This window comes from Equus przewalskii, chromosome 17 (genome assembly GCF_037783145.1).
Source record: "Equus przewalskii isolate Varuska chromosome 17, EquPr2, whole genome shotgun sequence".
Taxonomy (NCBI): Eukaryota; Metazoa; Chordata; class Mammalia; order Perissodactyla; family Equidae; genus Equus; species Equus przewalskii.
Window position 1 is genome coordinate 41,837,163 of NC_091847.1, and position 19,737 is coordinate 41,856,899.

The window sequence follows — 19,737 nt, forward strand, 5'->3', positions numbered from 1 at the left end:
GACCCCAGCTGGGGAATCCTCTAACCTCCCTTAGTGAGAGCAGGTACCATGCCTGTCTGCATTGCCCAAGTTAAGTAGAGTTCCCTGCAATAATAGACACTTAATACTCAGTGAAGAATGAATGAGTGGTGGTAAAGAACAGACTAAATTCCTGATGTAGAAGACAGAAGAGAGACTGTTGCTCAGGCAGAGGGATTTGCCAAGTAGAAACTATAAGATATTTTCCAATAGAAACAATATTAGAAGCGATAGTTAGGTTCTACAGTTCAATTGATATCACTAAAACATCAGTCTAACTAACTTTCAAGTTATGTAATATATGTGGGTTAATCTGGTAACCCAACCACCATTTATATAAAATGCTTCTATAAGAAAATGCTTTCTGAAGGGCAAATATAGTCTTATGAATAAATTTTTGGAAACACAAAATTTGTAAATTGAAGTTAATATTTAAGACCATTATTTTGTTGGCAATCTTTGCTTGCGTCTTCTCATTATATAGAACATGAAGTTAAAAACTGTTTTATATTATATAAATAATACCACGATGCCCAACTGTTTTTTATTCTCTCTGCTCTTACCCCAACCCGGAATTCATCATGCTACCTTATATGTAGCAGGTACTCAAAAAACTTTTGAGTATTGGTTGTTTGAGTTTTAATAGGACTATCACTCATCACAAAGAATAGTACATCCTGAGATACCTAGGGTTCTTTCTTCAATCTAGCTTTAATTTTGAATTACATAGCAAAATTATAAATGATCTTAAGAATATGAATTAAATAGCTGATTTTAATTGTATGCTTGTACAATATTAATAAAAATAAATAATAATAATAATAATTATTATTATAATAATAGATTTGGATTTTTATCATGTTTTCCTCTTGACTTATAATTTAGGGGCAAATGGTCATTGAAAGGTCTAGAAGACATCCTGGTTTGAAAGGCCCCAACAACCCTGTGTTCTAAACTTTGCTTTCAAAAATTTCCTCTGACTGGGAAAGGGAGGGAATGACCTCTCCTTCGAAGAAACCCTATAGAGTGGTCCAGATTCCTAGCAATGTATCTATCCTGCTTTCTGGAAATACTGTGTCTTTGAGTTTAGGCTGACCTAAATACTTATCTCTCAGATGGAGGAAGGCTGTGACTGGGAAGAAGGATCCATTATACATTTGTTTTGAGTACACTGACAAAAAGATACTTGTTTCACAAAAGGCACTATTTTGCTTTTTCAGGTGTAACTGTGTGGAACCACATAATCCTAGCAATGATACATTGAAGGAATGGAGGAAGTCCAATATTTCTGCCTCTGACATAATTTGGGAGAATCTAACTGTGTCAGTAAGTGAAACATTGAAAAATAAGTCATATCTTGAATCTTATTACTATAAGGGCTTTCATTGACATGTTGAATGAATTATTGCCACTATGGTAAATTGTTTTGAAGGCATACTGTTGTAAAAGTGATAGTTTTGTCTTAATTTTAATTTCATTCATTTCAGGTATTCATCAGTACACTGGGGTTTTCTTTCATTATAAAGTTTTTCTAATATTTAGTAGGCCTGAGTGCTCTAAAAGCACACATATATGGTATTATATGACTAGATTAACTGAAAGCTCATTAAATAAGAGTGGTGTTGACCTAAATGAAACCATATGGCAGAATTAAGTCGACCTTCTGTGTAAAGAACCCAGAACGCTTTTACTTTACTCTGTAACACTGCTCCAGCTGTTCAGAATATGCTGAGGGGGAGGGGATGTTTGTTAATATTTTAGTGTAAATATTGAAGTCTTTGGGAAGAACAAAAGTCACTTCTCTCAACAAAATTCTGGCATGTCCCTCAACAAAGGCTTTTTTACTTCCATTTTTTTTCTTACCTCCCACTTAAGAAAGGGGATGGCAATATATTTTTCACCTATCAAGGTTAAATCCTGTACCTTTTAAAAACTTTTTTGGCTTTCTTCTGTATTGTGATTTCTTTTTTTTCTCTCATAGCTGCATTTCTCAGTTCTTAATCTCTTATGTTTGTGTACCTTTTTTTTCATCTATCAAACCTCATAATTGGAAAAATTCAAAGATTATGCTTTTAATAAATATTAAAATGAGTCATCCTAGTTTCTTTTCTATTCTTCCCAGTTACAGACATGGCATTCCAGAGTTTCTACCACTTTACCTACTTGTATACGCTCAAATCCTATTATAACCATCTGCATAAAACTATATGAATTCTGATTCATTTTGTGGAACAGATATCATGTTAGTAAGTGAGACAGTTAGAGGAATGTGGAAATCTTTTTTGCTGTACAAATATCATAATACTCTAAACATGATTCTTATAAGAGCACTTGACCTATTGCCTATTTTCTCAATTTTCCCCATTACATGTTTTCTTTCAGAATCAAAATCAAATGATTTACCCTCCACTTAAAATTCTACCTTGACCTATATTTTACTACCTTTTTTCTTTAGAATAAGCTTTTACTTACTCTTGTTTACTTTTCTTCTGTTATAGTTAACATTTATTCTGTTCCATCTGTTTTTCCCTAGAAAAATAATCTTACCACACCACTTCCTCTCAGAGAGCCATTTAAATTGACCAAGAAAAGAAATGATGAGCTGAGCAAGAAAGAATTCGATAGTTATTCAGTATTTAGACATGAGGTCATGGTTGATATATTCAGCAGTGTATCTTCCATCTATATTTCCCTTTTGTGGACAATAAGGATATTAAGTCTAACAAGTCCCTTGCTTGTGTTCCTCGTTTTGGTGTCCCCTTCAATACAGAAACCCAATAATCCCACCTCTAAATTATTTAAGATGATAATTTACTCTATGTGTTTTATAATCTCTGAATAATGTTAAATAATAATATTCGTTTTATCTAATAACAAATCCTGAATAAATACCATCTAGGAGACTCACAGCACAATTGATCTGGCTAACCATGAGTTAATTTTAGGCATTAGAAGTTTTAGGGTCAAGCTGAGTACAGTGAAAAATATTTTGCAATCAAAGCAAATCTACCACTGTGGTGGGTTTTTTTTTTCTTTTTAAGTTCTGTGCTTGGTGTTAACATTCTGGCAGAAATTTTCATTTTGTTTTTCGTTAGTTAAAAGCAGTATTTGCAATGAATAATTGCTAATCTTGACCAGAAATAGCCTTCGTCACCAAAGGGAATGCTACATAATGAAAAAATGTTACAATTGTTAAGTCAATGAAGACCATTATATTGTTTTTGTCTTAATTGCTGTGCTTGGTTTTTTTCTCAGCATAATTATCAGTATCACCAAAAGCGTTTTATTAATAAAGCACTATGCTAATGGCTATTATAACCAGTTTTATAAAAGTAGTGATATAGTATTTACTTTATATATTATTCATTTGCTAATTTTTTATTGAATTGTTACATATCTCATGAATTGTAATTTATACCTTGCTAACTCAGTGAGTGCAAAGAACTTAACTTTCTTTGATTCTCCCAAACTGCTATATGCAAAGTGAGTGTTCAATAAACATTTAATGATTGTTTTGAAAAATTGTCTCATATTACAAATTTACTATTTAATGCAAGTATTTTGTTTTGGTTCATTTTGTTTTTCAGCTTTATTGAGGTATAACTGACAAATAAAAATTATATAAAGTTATGGTGTACAATACATACCTGTTACCTCACATGGTTACCTTTTTTTGGGATGAGAACAATTAAGATCTATTCTCAGCAAATTTCAACTATATAATATAGCACTGTTAACCATAGTTACCATGTTATATATTAGATCTTTAGAATTTATTCATTCCGCATAACTGAAGCTTTCTACCCTTTGACCAATATTTCCTCATTTTCCCCTCTCCCCTCAGCTCTTGGTAACCATCATTCTACTCTCTGCTTCTATGAGTTTGACATTTTTAGGTTCCACATATAAGTGAAATCATGTGGTATTTGTCTTTCTGTGTCCGACTTATTTCACTTAACATAATATCCTCCAGATTCATCCATTTTGTTGCAAAGGACAGGATTTCCTTCTTTTTTAAGGGTGAATGATATTCCGTTGTATATTTATACTACATTTTCTTAATCCACAGACATTTAGGTTATTTCCATATCTTGGCTATTGTGAATAATATTTAATTCAAGTCTTTTATATCAGGCTAGAATACTTAGGTTTATACACACATATATATAAGCAGTATGTCAAAATCAGTCATTATAAGCAATTCCTAGGCAAGGTTTAAAATATTCACAAGCAATTAACTAGTGATTGGTTAAGAATTGTCTCAGTGCCAGAATTGCAGATTTAACTTATATGTATATAAGGGGCAAGACACTAATGCCGACTTTAATATATTATTTTATCAAACTTAATTTTTACCAGCTTATACAATTGTTGAAACTTAGAACACGTTCGAAGAATAATTAATAGAAATGAGTTTGTCAACAAGCATTTTTCTCATTTTTGTAAGTGAAACCATATGTTAGGCTCAAAATGAGAACAGGATTTAGATTTGGTTTTCATTTCTAAATCTCAGGACTTGTTCTGTGTGTGTGTGTGTGTGTCAGAGGTACAGTTAGTAAAAATCAGAAAATAAACATAGAATTTAGTAGGTCACAATTTTTCTAATAACATACTATCCCCCAAGAAGGAGGAAAAAAGTAAATATCTATTTCAAATTTGCTTTGAATTACAGTAACTAGGCAAGCTATTGGCAATTTATTATACATTATAAGACAGTTAAATAATCCTTTAAACGACGTGTATATTCTTAAGAATTGAGAATAAGACCCAGCCATGTACCAGGAATATTTAGAAGACTTTTATATCTGCACAGAAGAGTGAAGATGATCACAGATCTATAGATAATGTGTTTACAATGCAGCTTCTAGCTCCGCCTTGTATTTTGCCATTCTGCTTAACCGTTGATTTGCTTAGTAATTACCTTGCTATCATCTCTGGACAGGGGCAAGAGAAGGGACTAAAAAATGCAAGGATTTATGTTTGCTACTTTATCTATTTTTGAAGAGTTTTGAGAGAAGAAAAATTAAAGCTATAATTAAGGCCTGGGGGATTTTTCTTTGGTTTTTCAGTTATCTAAGTTATTGTGCTCTCTATTAGTTTAACATAAATAATTGGATTTCAACTTTAGCTAGCAAGGAAGGTATTTGCAGTTAGATTAGAAAAGGGAACAGAATTCTTTTAGATAATTCTAAGGTATACTAACAATATTTCTCAAGAATCCTAGCCGTAGGGGTAGCTGCCCCAAATAGATTTTACTAGTTGGTCGGTTGTTTTTGGATAACAATGTAGCTAGCTGTGATTTATTCTAGAATCTTTTGAAGGTATTTATTTTCTGCTGTACAAGGACTCCAGGACCTGAGGTAGACTCTGTGTTGGTGATCAATCCATCAGTTTATATTTTTCTCTAAGATCTTCCCGTACTGTGGCACAATTCAATTTTTGTTCAGGTCCCAAGTGTCTCAACTACTAATGAGGACACTGTCTCGCTTAAACCATTCTTTTCTCTGTTTTGAAACAAAAAATTAATACTTTAGTAATCTAATCTTTAAAATAAAATAAGAGAAAACAAAACGAGTTTGAAAGAAAATTTTTTATTTCAAAATATTAATGTTTAAAAAGGCTCAGTTTTTCTTGGAGAAAGGAAATTTTTTTGACTTTGCTGCCACCTCATGGCTAAGGCAGTAATTGGAAATGATCCGTCAGGGGCTTATAAAAATCTATACCAGGAAAAAAAGTCCATGGAGAAGTCATAGTAAATTTGCCTTGCTCATGTAGTAACTTTTTCTTTTTTGTTCTGTAATCTAAGTTTGAGCCCCATCTTTGACTCTGAATTTGATTCCAGTAATAATAAATCATAGTTTCCTTCTTGCCTTTCTCACCTTTCTTGGTAGTTTTTGGACTAGATAATTCTACAAAATCATTGTTTTTCTTTAATATGCAATAGTCCCACTATAGGCACCATGTTTGTGTCACACTTTTCCTGCCCCCCCTGCAGTGGTGAAGCCATGACAAATTTCTTCTCTATGCTTCAGTTTCCACAGACATGAAATAGAAATAATAACATCTACCTATTTTATAGGGTTAAGGTGAAAATTAATTAAGATGAATTTAAATGGTTTGGCGTAGTGTCTGCCTCTAGTAACTACTCACTTATCAAGTATGCCATGTTTTCAATAAATCTGTGTTAGGAACTTAGTAGACATTAGGTTAGGTACATGTTGATTGGTAAATCGGTTTTATAGGTTTAAATTTAATTTGAAAAAGGCAAATTTTTAGAAGTGGTTCATGTTCAAATTTAACATGATATAAATCTTTGCTATTTTTCACTACCTATCCAAATAGAATTCTAAAACATGCTGTGCTGTCTATTAAATCATTGTGGGAGCCGTAGATGAAAAACTTCAGCATCTCAACTGCAATTGGATCTTGAGATGTTAGTTTTCTGGAAGAAATGTGTTCATTTGTTTTATTTCCTCTGGCAGGAATGCAAATCATTGCATGGAGAATATGTTGGACGAGCCTGCGGCCATGATCACCCATATGTTCCAGATGTTCTGTTTTGGTCAGTGATCCTGTTCTTTTCCACAGTTACTCTGTCAGCCACCCTGAAGCAGTTCAAGACCAGCCGCTATTTTCCTACCAAGGTAGTTAGACTACAATTCTCCTGATCAAAACGTACACCAACATAAAGCATGTTATGGGGTCATATGTGTTTTAGGACAAAAGAAAGGGCAATTGCTATTATAAAAGGAGCCACTAAAAGACTTTTGTGTGAGTGGGCTGTCATTTTAGGAGTGGGATGCAGGGAGGGAAGTGAAGAGAAAGCATTTATTTCATGATACAGGTGCTAGTAGCAGTACACATGCTCTCTAGGCTTTTCTCCTAACTTCAAATCCCAAGGGTAAACTTTCACTTTCCCACTTATGCTTCTGGAAATCAAAAGCACACGCTGCATTACTGACTGTCACTTTCTTGCCCAGTGAACAGTGGGAACTATTCCAGCCTGACGGATACCTCATAGGAGCCTCTGTTACATTCTCTAATTGGGAAAGCCCCTGCAAGACTCATTGGAACACTATTCTCTTTTTCGTTTTTAAAGTGTCAGTCCCTCCCCCTAACCCACCACGTTTGCATCTGCATATTTGGAAAGGAAAGTAAACAGAGAAATAGCTTAGTTCAATATTTAACACTGCAAAGTGACACCTATAATGTCTGACTCAGCCAAAAAAAAAAAAAAGAAAGAAACAAGAAAACAAGCTTTTCAGGGATGAGCTAAAGATTATGATCAAAATTGCTCTCTGGGAAAATGTTTTAAGAACTGTTTCTTCTAGAGAAAACTTCTGTTTTTGTCACCTCTTCCTTCCCTAAGGTGGAAGATTCCTTCTTTCCCCCAAAAGCTTAATCTGAGTAATACAAAATTATTTTTTTGTAAGTTGAAACAGTAATCCGCCTTTTGGGTGTTTGCATGTGTATCATAAAGGTAACCTGGTAGAAGCCGGATCTTGAGAATTATATAAGGATTTTTGCTCAAAGATGGCTTTATAAATGAGAAATGGCTTTAAAAACTGGTTACATAGAATGACTTCTAAATTTGCCCACTCTCTTGTGCACATTCGCTGCTGCCATACTTATATTCCAGATAAACTAAAATATTATGCTTCTTCAATAAAAGTAGATAATTTTATTTTATGGTTCTTCAGGCTTATCATATTAAAGTGTTGCCTGTGTGAGAAAAAGTCCTCAAATTCAGGCAAATTCTGGCCATGAAACTTTATTCTGTGTGCTAAACATTCACACACTTGGATTCATAATAAACTTAGATTTTAAATAAATGCTGAAAACAGCACAATCACCATTGTAACTATTCCATAATGCCTAATTTCTGGAAAGGTTGAGTGTGTATTCATCTTAATGACAGAGATACATAAATATCCATTCAGGTTCTGACAGAGCTAATGGTAATATTATAAATGTATGCATAAAGTGTAATATTATGATATTATGTCATAAAGTGTTTATAAAGTGTGACTCTAGATTATGTTCCTGAGTACTCCTCACTGTTTATAGTTCCTTCAAGTGACAAGCGTTTTCATTATTTTTAGGTTCGATCCATAGTGAGTGACTTTGCTGTCTTTCTTACAATTCTGTGTATGGTTTTAATCGACTATGCCATTGGGATCCCATCTCCAAAATTACAAGTACCAAGTGTTTTCAAGGTGAAGTTATCATAGCATTTACTATCTATTTCTCCATCTCTGTAGGTCTAATCTTCATTTAGATAATGGCTGTAACCCTAAGACTTGGGATTTTCATGAAAATATAAACAATATAGATTTAAAAAGCAGTAAATCAAAAGCCCACAGCATGACTAAAGTTTTGGTCTAACATTAAAAATCCATAAGAAGAATCACAGAAATAGAAACCTAGAAGCCGCTTAAAAAATTTCTATCAATTATTCCGCTTGGAATATCTACATACAACACTCTTAAAGGATGAGGAGGCATTTTGAAAATAAGGGAAATATATTATCTTGATGCATAAGTGTACAGTGGATAGGACTTGGAAAACAGATAAAAGTAGGTCTGGAATAGAATTCTGACCATGTTACTAACTGAGTATGTGACCTTAGGCTAGTTACTTAACCTCTTGAATTTGAGTTTTCTCTTCTGGCAGACAGGGCTGGGGATTTCCTCAAAGAGTTGTTGTCAACATGCATTCTTTTGGGGCTCATCTCAGGCACCAGCCATGTTTAGAATCCTTCCCTGAGCCCCTAATGTGACCAAGTGACTTTTTTGATGTTTTCACATAATGGCCTGTGCACACATCTAAAATAAGAGTTACGCATTATCGATGTTCTTTTTGTAAATGTAAATAAATTTGCCAACTGTAAATCGTAAATATTAACATTATTTTGTTTAATATAAGCATTGAGTAAGAACATAGATTTTTGAGCCAGCTTGTCAGAGTTTGAGTCCTATCTCCACCACTTACTAGCTTTGGGACGTTGGGCAATTTACTGGACCTCTCTATGCCTCAGTTTCCTTATCTGTATTTTCTTTAGAGTGTTGTAAAGAAAAAATGGGTTAAAATATTTAAAGCATTTAGAATAGTGCCTGATACCTTATAAATGCTTTGCAAATGTTATTATTTTTATTAATTATGGCTCACTCAGCATATCAGTTTATAATTAGGGCTTTCCTGGTAGCATCTCGACGACTTAATTTGATTAGCTGTTCATTAATCCAGTAAATAACTATATACATTCTTTTATTTTTCACAGCCCACCAGAGATGATCGTGGCTGGTTTGTAACACCTTTAGGTCCAAATCCGTGGTGGACAGTGATAGCTGCTATTATTCCAGCTTTGCTTTGTACTATTCTGATTTTTATGGACCAACAGATTACAGCTGTCATCATCAACAGAAAAGAGCATAAGCTAAAGGTATATTTTAATATTCATTTTAATGTAAATCATTATGAATTAACTGGCATCAATCGACATTCATTATGCTTTGCCTGTATTCTGTAGTCTTTTGTACAGTGAAATATTAAGATAATGTTTTCAGGTTCATAATTTTTATTGTGTATATTCATGACACTTTCTCCTATGATGAGCTTAAAATTAATTAATTAATTTTTATTAATTAATTTATAGCACTTGGCTGAGCTCTAAACTCTGAAACTTTACCTCCAGGACTTAAAATAAAAAACATTGCCAAAGTTCTAACTTTCTTTACCATGTTTAATGTATTTTAATGAAATAACAGTCTATTCTGGTGAAGTGCAGGTTCACCAATTTGTCTTACATCTGGGATTCCTCTATTTCTCTATTTGACCCTATGTCCATTAGATTACCTTCATTACTGAAACAAATTACATCTTCAGACATTTCTCATTTTCTTTAGTGATTCTTCTGTCTATAATGCATATGACAACAAAACCCAGACATAAATGTTATAGTTTGTAAGTGACATCTTTCTTGAGTTTTATTGGAGATTTCAATGACTTCTTTTTTTGTTTTTAACAAAGAGGATAAATATGGATATATCTTATTTATTATATTCTGACCTTGCCATTTTGCAACTGTGAATAATCAGAGTTGTTCACAGGTATGCAGTTTGTCTTAAATATATAGTGTGAGCACTGTCACTTACTGGAATATGTTAAATAAAAGCAACACAACCATTGAATGGTTAAAAATAATCTGAATCAACCCTGTAAAAATAGAACATGAACAATCTTGTGTTGTTCTGGTATTACGGGGTAATTGCCAGCTATCTTCACCTACTCTTTAACGTCTAGGAGAAGATTCATCATCAAAGCAACAGAAATCATGCTTTATAGGATTTTATAAAGTATGTTTGTGAGAAAGATTTTAAAAAATCTCTGATTGCACTGTTTGATGGAAAATACTAATGACGTAAATGTAAGAAAGAGCAATTATTTGTAATAAATCTTAATAAAAAGGAATTTTGTGTATATATTGGAGAGATTGTGTGTCTGTCTTAAAACAAAGAGCATTCTTCATTCTCTTTGTAGAAAGTAACTTAAGAGTGCTCAAAACTTTTTTTATAGGGAGTTCATTCAATTCACGTGTTGTTTTTGTCAAATAAAAATTTTAATTATTAAAGATATATTTTACAAAAATATTTTATAAAGTCTTTGGAACTAGATCAGTGATGTGATGGTAAATGTTTAACAATCAGTTCTCCGTGTGTAAAAAAGAGAGAGACCCTGATTTGTAATGTTTGCCGATTTTCGTGATATGAATACTCCCACTGTGACCCATTTCAAGCTACCGATGTGACATACTTGGCAGGAAAAATTTTTGAAAATTAAACAATTGGCTCTCATAAGCCTATATGAGCTGGCTCCCAAACACCACTGAACTACACCATTCAGTGTTGGAAACTAAATCATTTAAAGACCTCAAACAAGGAATTCAGATTTCCGAGTTTTATAGCCTACTTACTTAATATCAAGTATTTTAAAATGTTATTTGCTTTTAAGGTATCAGTCTTCTGCACAAACAAATACCACCACAATTTAATTATTAAAGTTACGTAGTTGATAAAACAAGTGCAAGTATTTTATGTTGAATATTGTTAGTATGCCACTCCCGTAGCAGTAGGAAAACATTATTCCTAGACATTAGTTTATTTTTTAAAACTGAAAACACCTCTATTTTTCTCATTATAAAGCAATATATAATTTTGGTTTAAAAAAATTAGACAATGTAAAAAGTTTAAAGGTGAAAGTGAAAAACACTATAATTTTATTACCTAGAGATAACATTGTTAACATTTTGATATATACCCAAATATATCTCTTCGTACTACATGTGTTGCTTGTATATTTTTTTCATGTAAGAGCATCATCATGGTAATCATCCCATGTCAACAATGTAAGTCTGTATTATAATTTTAGTGGCTGTATGTATATTTCATTGTATGACACGTTTTAAAGTGAGCTGAGACTCCTGTTTTAGGAAGAAAGTAAGCTGTATTATCATTGTTTCCTGTTCAAAGGAAGGTTTTTGGATTTTTTGTTAGCCTTTATAGTTAGGCAGAAATCCCACTGATTTCGCTAAAAAATTATCCTTTGTAAAGGTTATCAGCTAAACTGGTACAGGCAGTATTTTTTTCTAAGTATTAATGAAATCATATTAAAACAAAACGTGGAAGTAAGAGAAGATTGGCTGAGGGTGATGTTACCTTTTCGGCTGTTCTGTATCCTTGCTCTTTCCAAGTCTCTTAACCTTTGAAGTCACATAGCACTTGCTGCTTGTTCTTCATGAGCCTATGGTAGGCCCTTGACATTCACAGCCTTTCCAAAGCTCCAAAGCAACAAATATACTGTATTTCCCCCTTTACAAATCATGTAGAATAGCTAAAATATAATAAAGCATTCTTTAAGTGGTCCTTTCAAGCACTTGCATTTATAGAATTAAATGCAGAACTAAAGCATTAAATATTTTTGTCATTGAAATGAAGCTGAGGCTGTGTTACCAAAATTTATTACATTATTTGTACATTACCTTTTTATTGTACAAATAAATGTCTGTGTAATCAAAAGATCCATAATTTACCCTTAATAGCTTGCATTCAGTAGACAATAGAGCAAATCTGGCTTAATCATAAACTCTGTTATATTGCCACAAGGAGAAGAGCTGGTCTTTTCTTGGCCACTGTGTCTGAACACTCCGTCCTCCTCTTTAAATAGGGATATTTGCAAAGCAAGTTCCTTCCAGTGAAGATATATTTTATCTACACTGAACACGTTTTTTTTGGCTATAACTCTTGTCTTCTATAAGCTTCAGTTTAGTGTGGTCTGCTGCTGCTGATTTTCCTGTTAACAACAAAAAATCACCTTCTCAGAACATGCTTTACTCAGAGTAACAGTTTTTTCCATAGCTGCTCTCCACGCCTGTTGCTTCACTGAAATGTTTGCACAGTCTCCTGACTTTGACTTGAACCACATTGTCACGAAAAGACTCATGTTTCTTGAATATATCCCCAGACCACAAGTTAACCACATTTTCAGCTTTTACTAATTTTCTTTTCTCACCTGAGAACCCATTTTTGCCTTGGTTGGCACATTCCCTGAAATAGTTTAATGAATCATGTTTTCTAGTTTCTCTGTCAAGTACCTTGCAGACTCCACATCGTGGGTCCATGTCTACATCATGTAGCCAGGTCACCTTGGAATTCATTATTTCATTCTTTATCTCCCAAACTTATATTTTAGATCTTGTCACTCTTTCTTCACCTCCATTACCCAAACTAGTAGTTGGTTTCCTTTTAGAGGATGTTTTTCATGTCATTGAAAATGTTTTCATCATTTTTTTGAGTATTATTATATACACAGCAAAGTTGTATTGAGCTGTAGAGGTGAGGCCCAACTCATTGGCTAAATGACCCACTCCTTCTGCAGAGTGAAGAAGCTCAAAATTAGCAAAATCCCAACTCATTGCACTTCTTGATCCTTCGGGTTGCTCAAGAGCCTACTGCAAATGTAAAAATTTGAGAATGCAAATGATCATATATATTATGTATAGATATATATATATAAATCCATACTCTCTAGGATTTTTTGTTTGTTTGTTTCTTCCCTAGAGAAGTAGATGGGTCTGGATTAACTGAATCCCTTTGAAAACCATTAAAAATATCTCAGCTTTTTTTTTTTAAGTACATTCTCTAAAAGTGGAAAGAAAGAGAAATATTATCTTACAGAAAAGAAAGTTTCTGTTAAGATACAACTGTGGGCTTTTCTACATGTTTCTGTAGACAGTTCAGGCTTCTTTTGACATCATTTTTAATAAACAGCAATACAATCCCAGATCACTTGAGTAAATGAATGCATTTGCAACATTCATTTGGCACCGCATTCTCTTGATGATTATGGCATTTGATATGTTCTTTTTTGCCCTCTTTGTCAGCCTGGTTCTTCATGTCAATCTATAGTCTTTTATGTGGTTAACTTGACAGATGCAGGAAATTGCTGCCAAGCTTTGAAATGAATTTTTTCAGCAGTGGCATCTGGGTATCAGATGGTCCTCTTGGCTGGCCTCTTGTCTTGCTGCATGTTGGTTTTAGTGGGGTCTGGTGTAGCATCACCTGTTGCTATGCTCCCTTTTCCTCCCATATGTCCATTTTCCGTGATTCATGGATGAATGTGAGAATAAAAGCTCTGGTTCTGTCTTTATTTCAGAAAAAAATCTACAGAAATATGTTAGAAGGTGAAGAGTTCTCTCTCTGACAAAGGGATACTTCCCTTTGGCTGGCATGCCTATCAGCTAATAATTTGGGTACAGAGACCAAGTTTTTAAAGACATTTTAAATGAAAGGCAAGAAGAAGGATGGTCATTAATTAGTAGAAGTGCCAGAACTGCTTTATTTCCTTTGATTCACATTAAACTAAGATGGTCCCATTGTTGTACAACATAATCAGGGGAGAATTGTATTTTTGTTTTTATTATGTACTTGTACTTTACAAAGCTGGCTTTCTCAATTTAAAAAGAAAATTATTCCCCTCTGAAAGCATTATTTTGTTTGCTTCCTACAATCCAGAATCCCACTGTTTACATTTGTATTGCATTTTTAAAACCCTAAATAAGAGCTATAGGAAATCCCTATCATGAGGAAGGCCTTCCCATTATTAAGCCGTAGTGAACGTGGACCCTGGGAAAGTCCAGGGTGTGCTAAAAGCACAAGCCCAAAGCTCAAGGCCCCCCATCCTCTGACTTTCTCTGATGTTTATCTCATGCCCACTGGCACCTCTTCCATCTTCCATTCTCTCTTAGCAGTACTATAACTTTGCAAATCAGCTCAGGGGGCACCATTCACACTGTCCTCCTTCAGAGGCAGGGGCTTGAGTGGTTAGGTCCTTTATGGTTCTAGATCCTTCTCACTCCAGAGTGCCTGAGGCAAAACACTCCTCTAACTGGTTAGGATGTTGTCCTTTAAAGGGATCAAAATTTGAGTTCCATTCTATTCTATGTAACTCTATCTTCCAAAATGTTCTGGAAAAGGACCAGGGCACCATAGTCTGGCCCTGGTGAAGGTTCTTCCTACGCCTTTTTGATTAGGCTGACACCAGGGTGTTTCTCTTCCCACTCTCCAGCTCTTAGTGATGAAAATCTCTCCTGAGTTACTTGCAGAGAAAAGTTCCCAAAGTCATAGTCATGAGGGAAATTGAGTTTAGGCATTTTGGTGAGCTGTAGCATTGCCCCAGCTAAGCTGACCCAAGGAAGAGCATCACAGAATTGGTGACAACACAGGAGGAAAAGGCCCTTACATGGATAGCTCCCATTTTCCCCTCAATGTCATCTTCTGAACTTCTATAATTTGACAGGGATAAGAAGAAAGGAAAGGAAGTACAACCGACTTTATGACTGTTTTTCTGAATAAAACAATTAACAAAACAAAATAGCAGAAATAAAACACTACCATGACAAATGTGCCGCAAATACTCAGCATGTTTCACAGTCCAGGCTATATGAGCTTTCATATTAACGAGAAACTGCTTGCAGTTTGGTAAAACTGCCTGTTAGAAAGCCAAAATTAGGGGTTGGCCCGGTGGCACAGCACTTAAGTTTGCACTTTCTGCTTCGGTGGCCCAGGGTTCCCTGGTTCGGGTCCTGGGTGCAGACCTACACGCAGCTTGTCAAACCATGCTGTGGCAGGCGTCCCACATATAAAGTAGAGGAAGATGGGCCCAGATGTTAGCTCAGGGCTAATCTTCCTCAAAAAAAAAAAACCAAGGCAAAATTATTCTTCTAGAAGAATTGGTTGTTTCTGCTCATCTTCATAATAACAAACTTAACAGTTATATTTGTTTTAAAATTATAATTATTAAATTTGATTCTAAAAGATATTTCAATCATACATATTTCCTTTTTAAAAAGTCAGTCTATAACTTATTGATTGCTTATTTGTGCCAATGATTGTGCTAAAAACTATGGGAAATACTGAGAAATTATGTGATAAATTATCTGCCTTTAAGAAACATATGTTTATTTATGAGCCTTGAAACAAATAAGTACAAAAGAAAAATATATTGTTCGACTAGTACAATATAATAGTCCCTAACATTCACTGGGTGCTAACTATGTACCAGATATTGTTCTAAATGATTTGCAAAATTACATAATTTAATTCTCACAACAATCCAGCAAGGTGCCTCCTGTTATCATCATCGCCATTTTTCAGTTAGGGAAATAGAGGCACAGTAGGTTAGATAATTTGCCCAAGATCATTGGTTCAGCCAGCATTTTATCCGAAGCCACCTGTCTCTAGAACGTAAACCCTTAATCACTTTATTATACTACTTCTCATGAAGTAGTCATTAAGAGTTGGAATTAAGAGTAGCCATGTCTTTTGCTCCTCTGAGAGTTAAACTGTCCATTCCCTACAGGAGATGAGGGAAAGGGTAACACTGCTCTTCCCCGTCTTCCATCTCTCTCCTCAGAGAGGCCTTATCCAGTCACCTTCTCCAAGAGAGCATCTCCAGTTCCCCACATCGCCACATGCCCCTTGCACCTGTGTTTCCTCATTACATTTCCTGCTTGGGCCTGGAAAGCACTGAAGTTTGCAACACCTGGAGATCAGTGATGGTGGAGCAGGATCACAGAGAGCTAGAAAACACAAGAAATATCATTTTAGGGAGATGCTCAATTTTTCTAGTGTGGAAACTAAAGCAAATGAGAATGTGATAGTACTATATTAGGATCAAAATGAGTATATATAAGGAAGCTTAGGTTCCATGATATTATTTTTCCCAATAAAAGTCACCCATTGAGCTAAAAGGAGGTAATTGGAAGTTGAGTGTTTAAGAAAAGAGTTTATCTTTAGGAGATCTGATGTGAAGGGCTTATTAGATATTGTCAGGAAGTGGCTTCTGTTCACAATTAGGTCATGCTTAGCTCTGTTGTTGACATAGTCCTTACTCTGTTTTCTCAGCCTGATGCCTGGTATATGGTTGGTGCTTAATAATTTTTTGAATGAATTAATAATGAATAAATAGACATATAAATTGTGAATTAACTTGCCCATTTAGGGAAACTAAGGGAAATGAGTGTGTTTGATAATCACTTTACTTAAGCAAGAGAAATAGAATGGGAACTAATGTAATATTAACCCAGAAATACACTAAACCTGTTAAAGTATGTAGAAGTCACTATAATCATAATTGCAATAGGAACAACTGCAAATTTCTTTAAGTAGATTATGCATTTTGAGACTGTTACCGTTTTATCTTTAATTTATTTTGCATTTTAGAGTCAGTTATATAAAACTCAAGAGAGTATCTCTTTTCTATTCTTACTGTTCCATAATGGTGGTGGCATTTGTCTCTATACTAAATTCCTGTGAGAATCCTCTTTTCTTTCTTTCAACAGAAAGGTTGTGGGTACCATCTGGATCTATTAATGGTGGCTGTCATGCTTGGTGTGTGCTCCATCATGGGCCTGCCGTGGTTTGTGGCTGCCACTGTCCTCTCCATCACTCATGTCAACAGCCTAAAACTGGAATCAGAATGTTCAGCTCCAGGAGAACAACCCAAATTTCTTGGCATTCGGGAGCAAAGGGTTACTGGGCTTATGATTTTTATTCTTATGGGTTCATCAGTCTTTATGACCAGTATCCTGAAGGTAATGAAATCTGCCTTTATACATTTGAGAGAAGGCAGAATATATTTATTATTGTTTAAGAAATTTCATTTGAATCTAAGCCATCAATTTGCAAATACTGTGTGGCATGTGATGAAAGTGATGAATTTCCTTACCATGTTTATATAACTTCTTAACAGGGGAAATTATGTGTTATATTTTAGAATCTTTAAATACATAAAAATTTTAGTCTGGCAGAGGAAAATTTCATGTGTAAATTATTATTGTAATTTTGAAATGGTGATCTAGTTATGGAAAAAAGGTCACACTGACTCATGACATGAATTTACTGCAGACCTACACAAAATAAAGTTTCTATTTTCTTATCAGTGGAGAGATATATTTGCAATTAACATTACCTAGTATAAGATAGAGGTGCAAAAATGAGAGACTTTATAGTCATAGCTATGTACACAGCTTCGTATTTTAAATGTTCCACAAAACTGTTACATGGACATCATCATTGTATATACTTTTTTTCACATTTAAAATAATTGAATCCATTTTGAAGAGCATTAAAGAGTAATTATTTCTCATATAACTTTGGCAGATATTTCCAAAGTGTGTCATTTGTATTTTAAATTACATCTCATTTTAGTTGTCTATAATTTGAAAATTCCAATTGAATTATTAATCATTTACACAAGTTTACTTGTATTTAATCATTTATGCGAGTACATTTGCAAGAATTAATTTCTATGTTATATAAGTAAGTACAGTGATAGAATGATGCTGTGCTATTCCAATAAAAAGAGAAAAATTGAACAATCCACATGTCTACAAATATCTGGTATAATGTAGGGACAACATCTAAATGTTAACTCCATTCTTCCTCTTTAATCAAAATATCTTACCATGGTAAAATAAAATTCAAATTTTGCTAAAGTAATAATGATAGTTAATAATGATTGTTTATTATGTATCATGTGCATTTTTATAGGTCTTGACCTGTTAAATACCCATAACAACCCTATTATTATCATCCCTTTTTAGATACTGAGAAACTAAGGCACAGAGGGATTAAGTTATTTACCTAAGGTTAGACAGTTAAAGAGTGCTAAAGCTGGGATTTGAATTCATATCTTCTGGCTCTGCCCTACACTGCTTCTAAAATATTTATTTATTTTTCTGTATTTTTCTTTGGTAAGTGCAAAATAGCACGACCACATGATAACTGAAAATAACTTGTGCCTTTTCTCCAATTGTTCTTTTACAGTTTATTCCCATGCCAGTGCTGTATGGAGTGTTTCTTTATATGGGTGCTTCATCTCTAAAAGGAATTCAGGTAAATTCCTTACAGTAACACAGTCACATTTGTGATGACTTATCTTAAGGTCTATTGAAGCTAAGTCATGTGATAGCTAACAAAATGACATCATCTGGGGAGCAGCTTTCAGGCCACAATTAAATTTCTTCAAACTAGTTCCTAATCCTGGGTACTTTTGTTTACCATAAGTATATTAAAGCTGTAAAGGGTTTAGACTTTACAACCATTTTAGAAATCTAATAGCAGTACATTTAAAAATATATCCAAATGCTTTTCATCTTTGATACTGTAATCATGTATATGGACATCTATCCATGAGAATAGAAAAAAAACTTTATGTACATGTTCATCGTTATACGTATCATCAAAATATTAGAAACAACCCAATTATCCAACAGCAGTAAAATAATTAAGTAATCTATGGTACATTCATTTAAAATTGATAATTATGATGACCATAAAAGTAATATGGTAAAAATGCTTATGGCATAATGCAGAGTGAAAAAGTAGGAAAACAAGTTGTACCTCCCTGAGAATTATAAAACCGTGAGTCTAGGTGGATTTAAAAAGAAGCTGGAGAAATAAAAACAATTTATTAAGGTCATGAGATCCTGGATGATTTTTTTCCTTTTATGTTTGTTTTTCTGTTCTTATTACAATTGTATTTATAGAATTATTTTGTAAATTAAACTAAAAATAAAGGTATAGGGTAAGGGAGTTTCAAAGTATAAGGGAAACCTTATGATTTAAGTAAGTATTGGTTAAATATAGTTGCTGTATTAATTTTCTATTGCTGCATAACAAATTACTATAAAGCTTAGAGGCTTTAAACAACAAACATTTGTTATCTCACAGTTTCTTGGATCATAAATTTGGGAACAGATTAACCAGGTTGTTCTGGTTCAAGATGTCTCGTGTGGTTGCTGTCAGGATGTGGACAAGGGCTGCTGTCATCCGAAGGCTTGAATGAGACTGGGGGATCTGGGTCCAGAATGGCTTGTCACATAGCTGTGGGCAAGAGGCATCAGTTCCTCTCTGGCTGTTGATTGGAAGCCTCAGTTTTTTGCCACATGAGCCTCTCTATGGGACACTTAAGTGTCTTCACGACATGTAAGCTAACTTCCATCAGAGTGAACAGTACGGGAGAGAGCGAGGGTGAAGTCACTGTGCCTTTTGACTTAGTCCCAAAAGTCGTGCATGGTCACTTCCAATTTTTTCTCTTTGTTAGAGGTGAGTCATTTTGTGCAGCTTGCACACAAAGGGAGGGAAATTAGACTCTCTCTCT

At 34.1% G+C, this 19,737-nt stretch overlaps 1 protein-coding gene across 25 annotated transcripts in view; it reads left to right on the forward strand.

Annotated features, from left to right (window-relative positions):
* SLC4A10 (solute carrier family 4 member 10) overlaps nt 1–19,737 on the forward strand; it is a 275,647-nt gene that overhangs the window by 232,117 nt on the left and 23,793 nt on the right. For all 25 annotated transcript variants that reach the window (XM_070581380.1, XM_070581389.1, XM_070581385.1 and 22 more), the window contains 6 exons: nt 1,239–1,344; nt 6,501–6,662; nt 8,121–8,234; nt 9,299–9,460; nt 16,916–17,167; nt 18,402–18,470. In XM_070581380.1, coding sequence (XP_070437481.1) covers nt 1,239–1,344; nt 6,501–6,662; nt 8,121–8,234; nt 9,299–9,460; nt 16,916–17,167; nt 18,402–18,470 — 865 coding nt within the window. The remainder of the gene's footprint in view (nt 1–1,238; nt 1,345–6,500; nt 6,663–8,120; nt 8,235–9,298; nt 9,461–16,915; nt 17,168–18,401; nt 18,471–19,737) is intronic.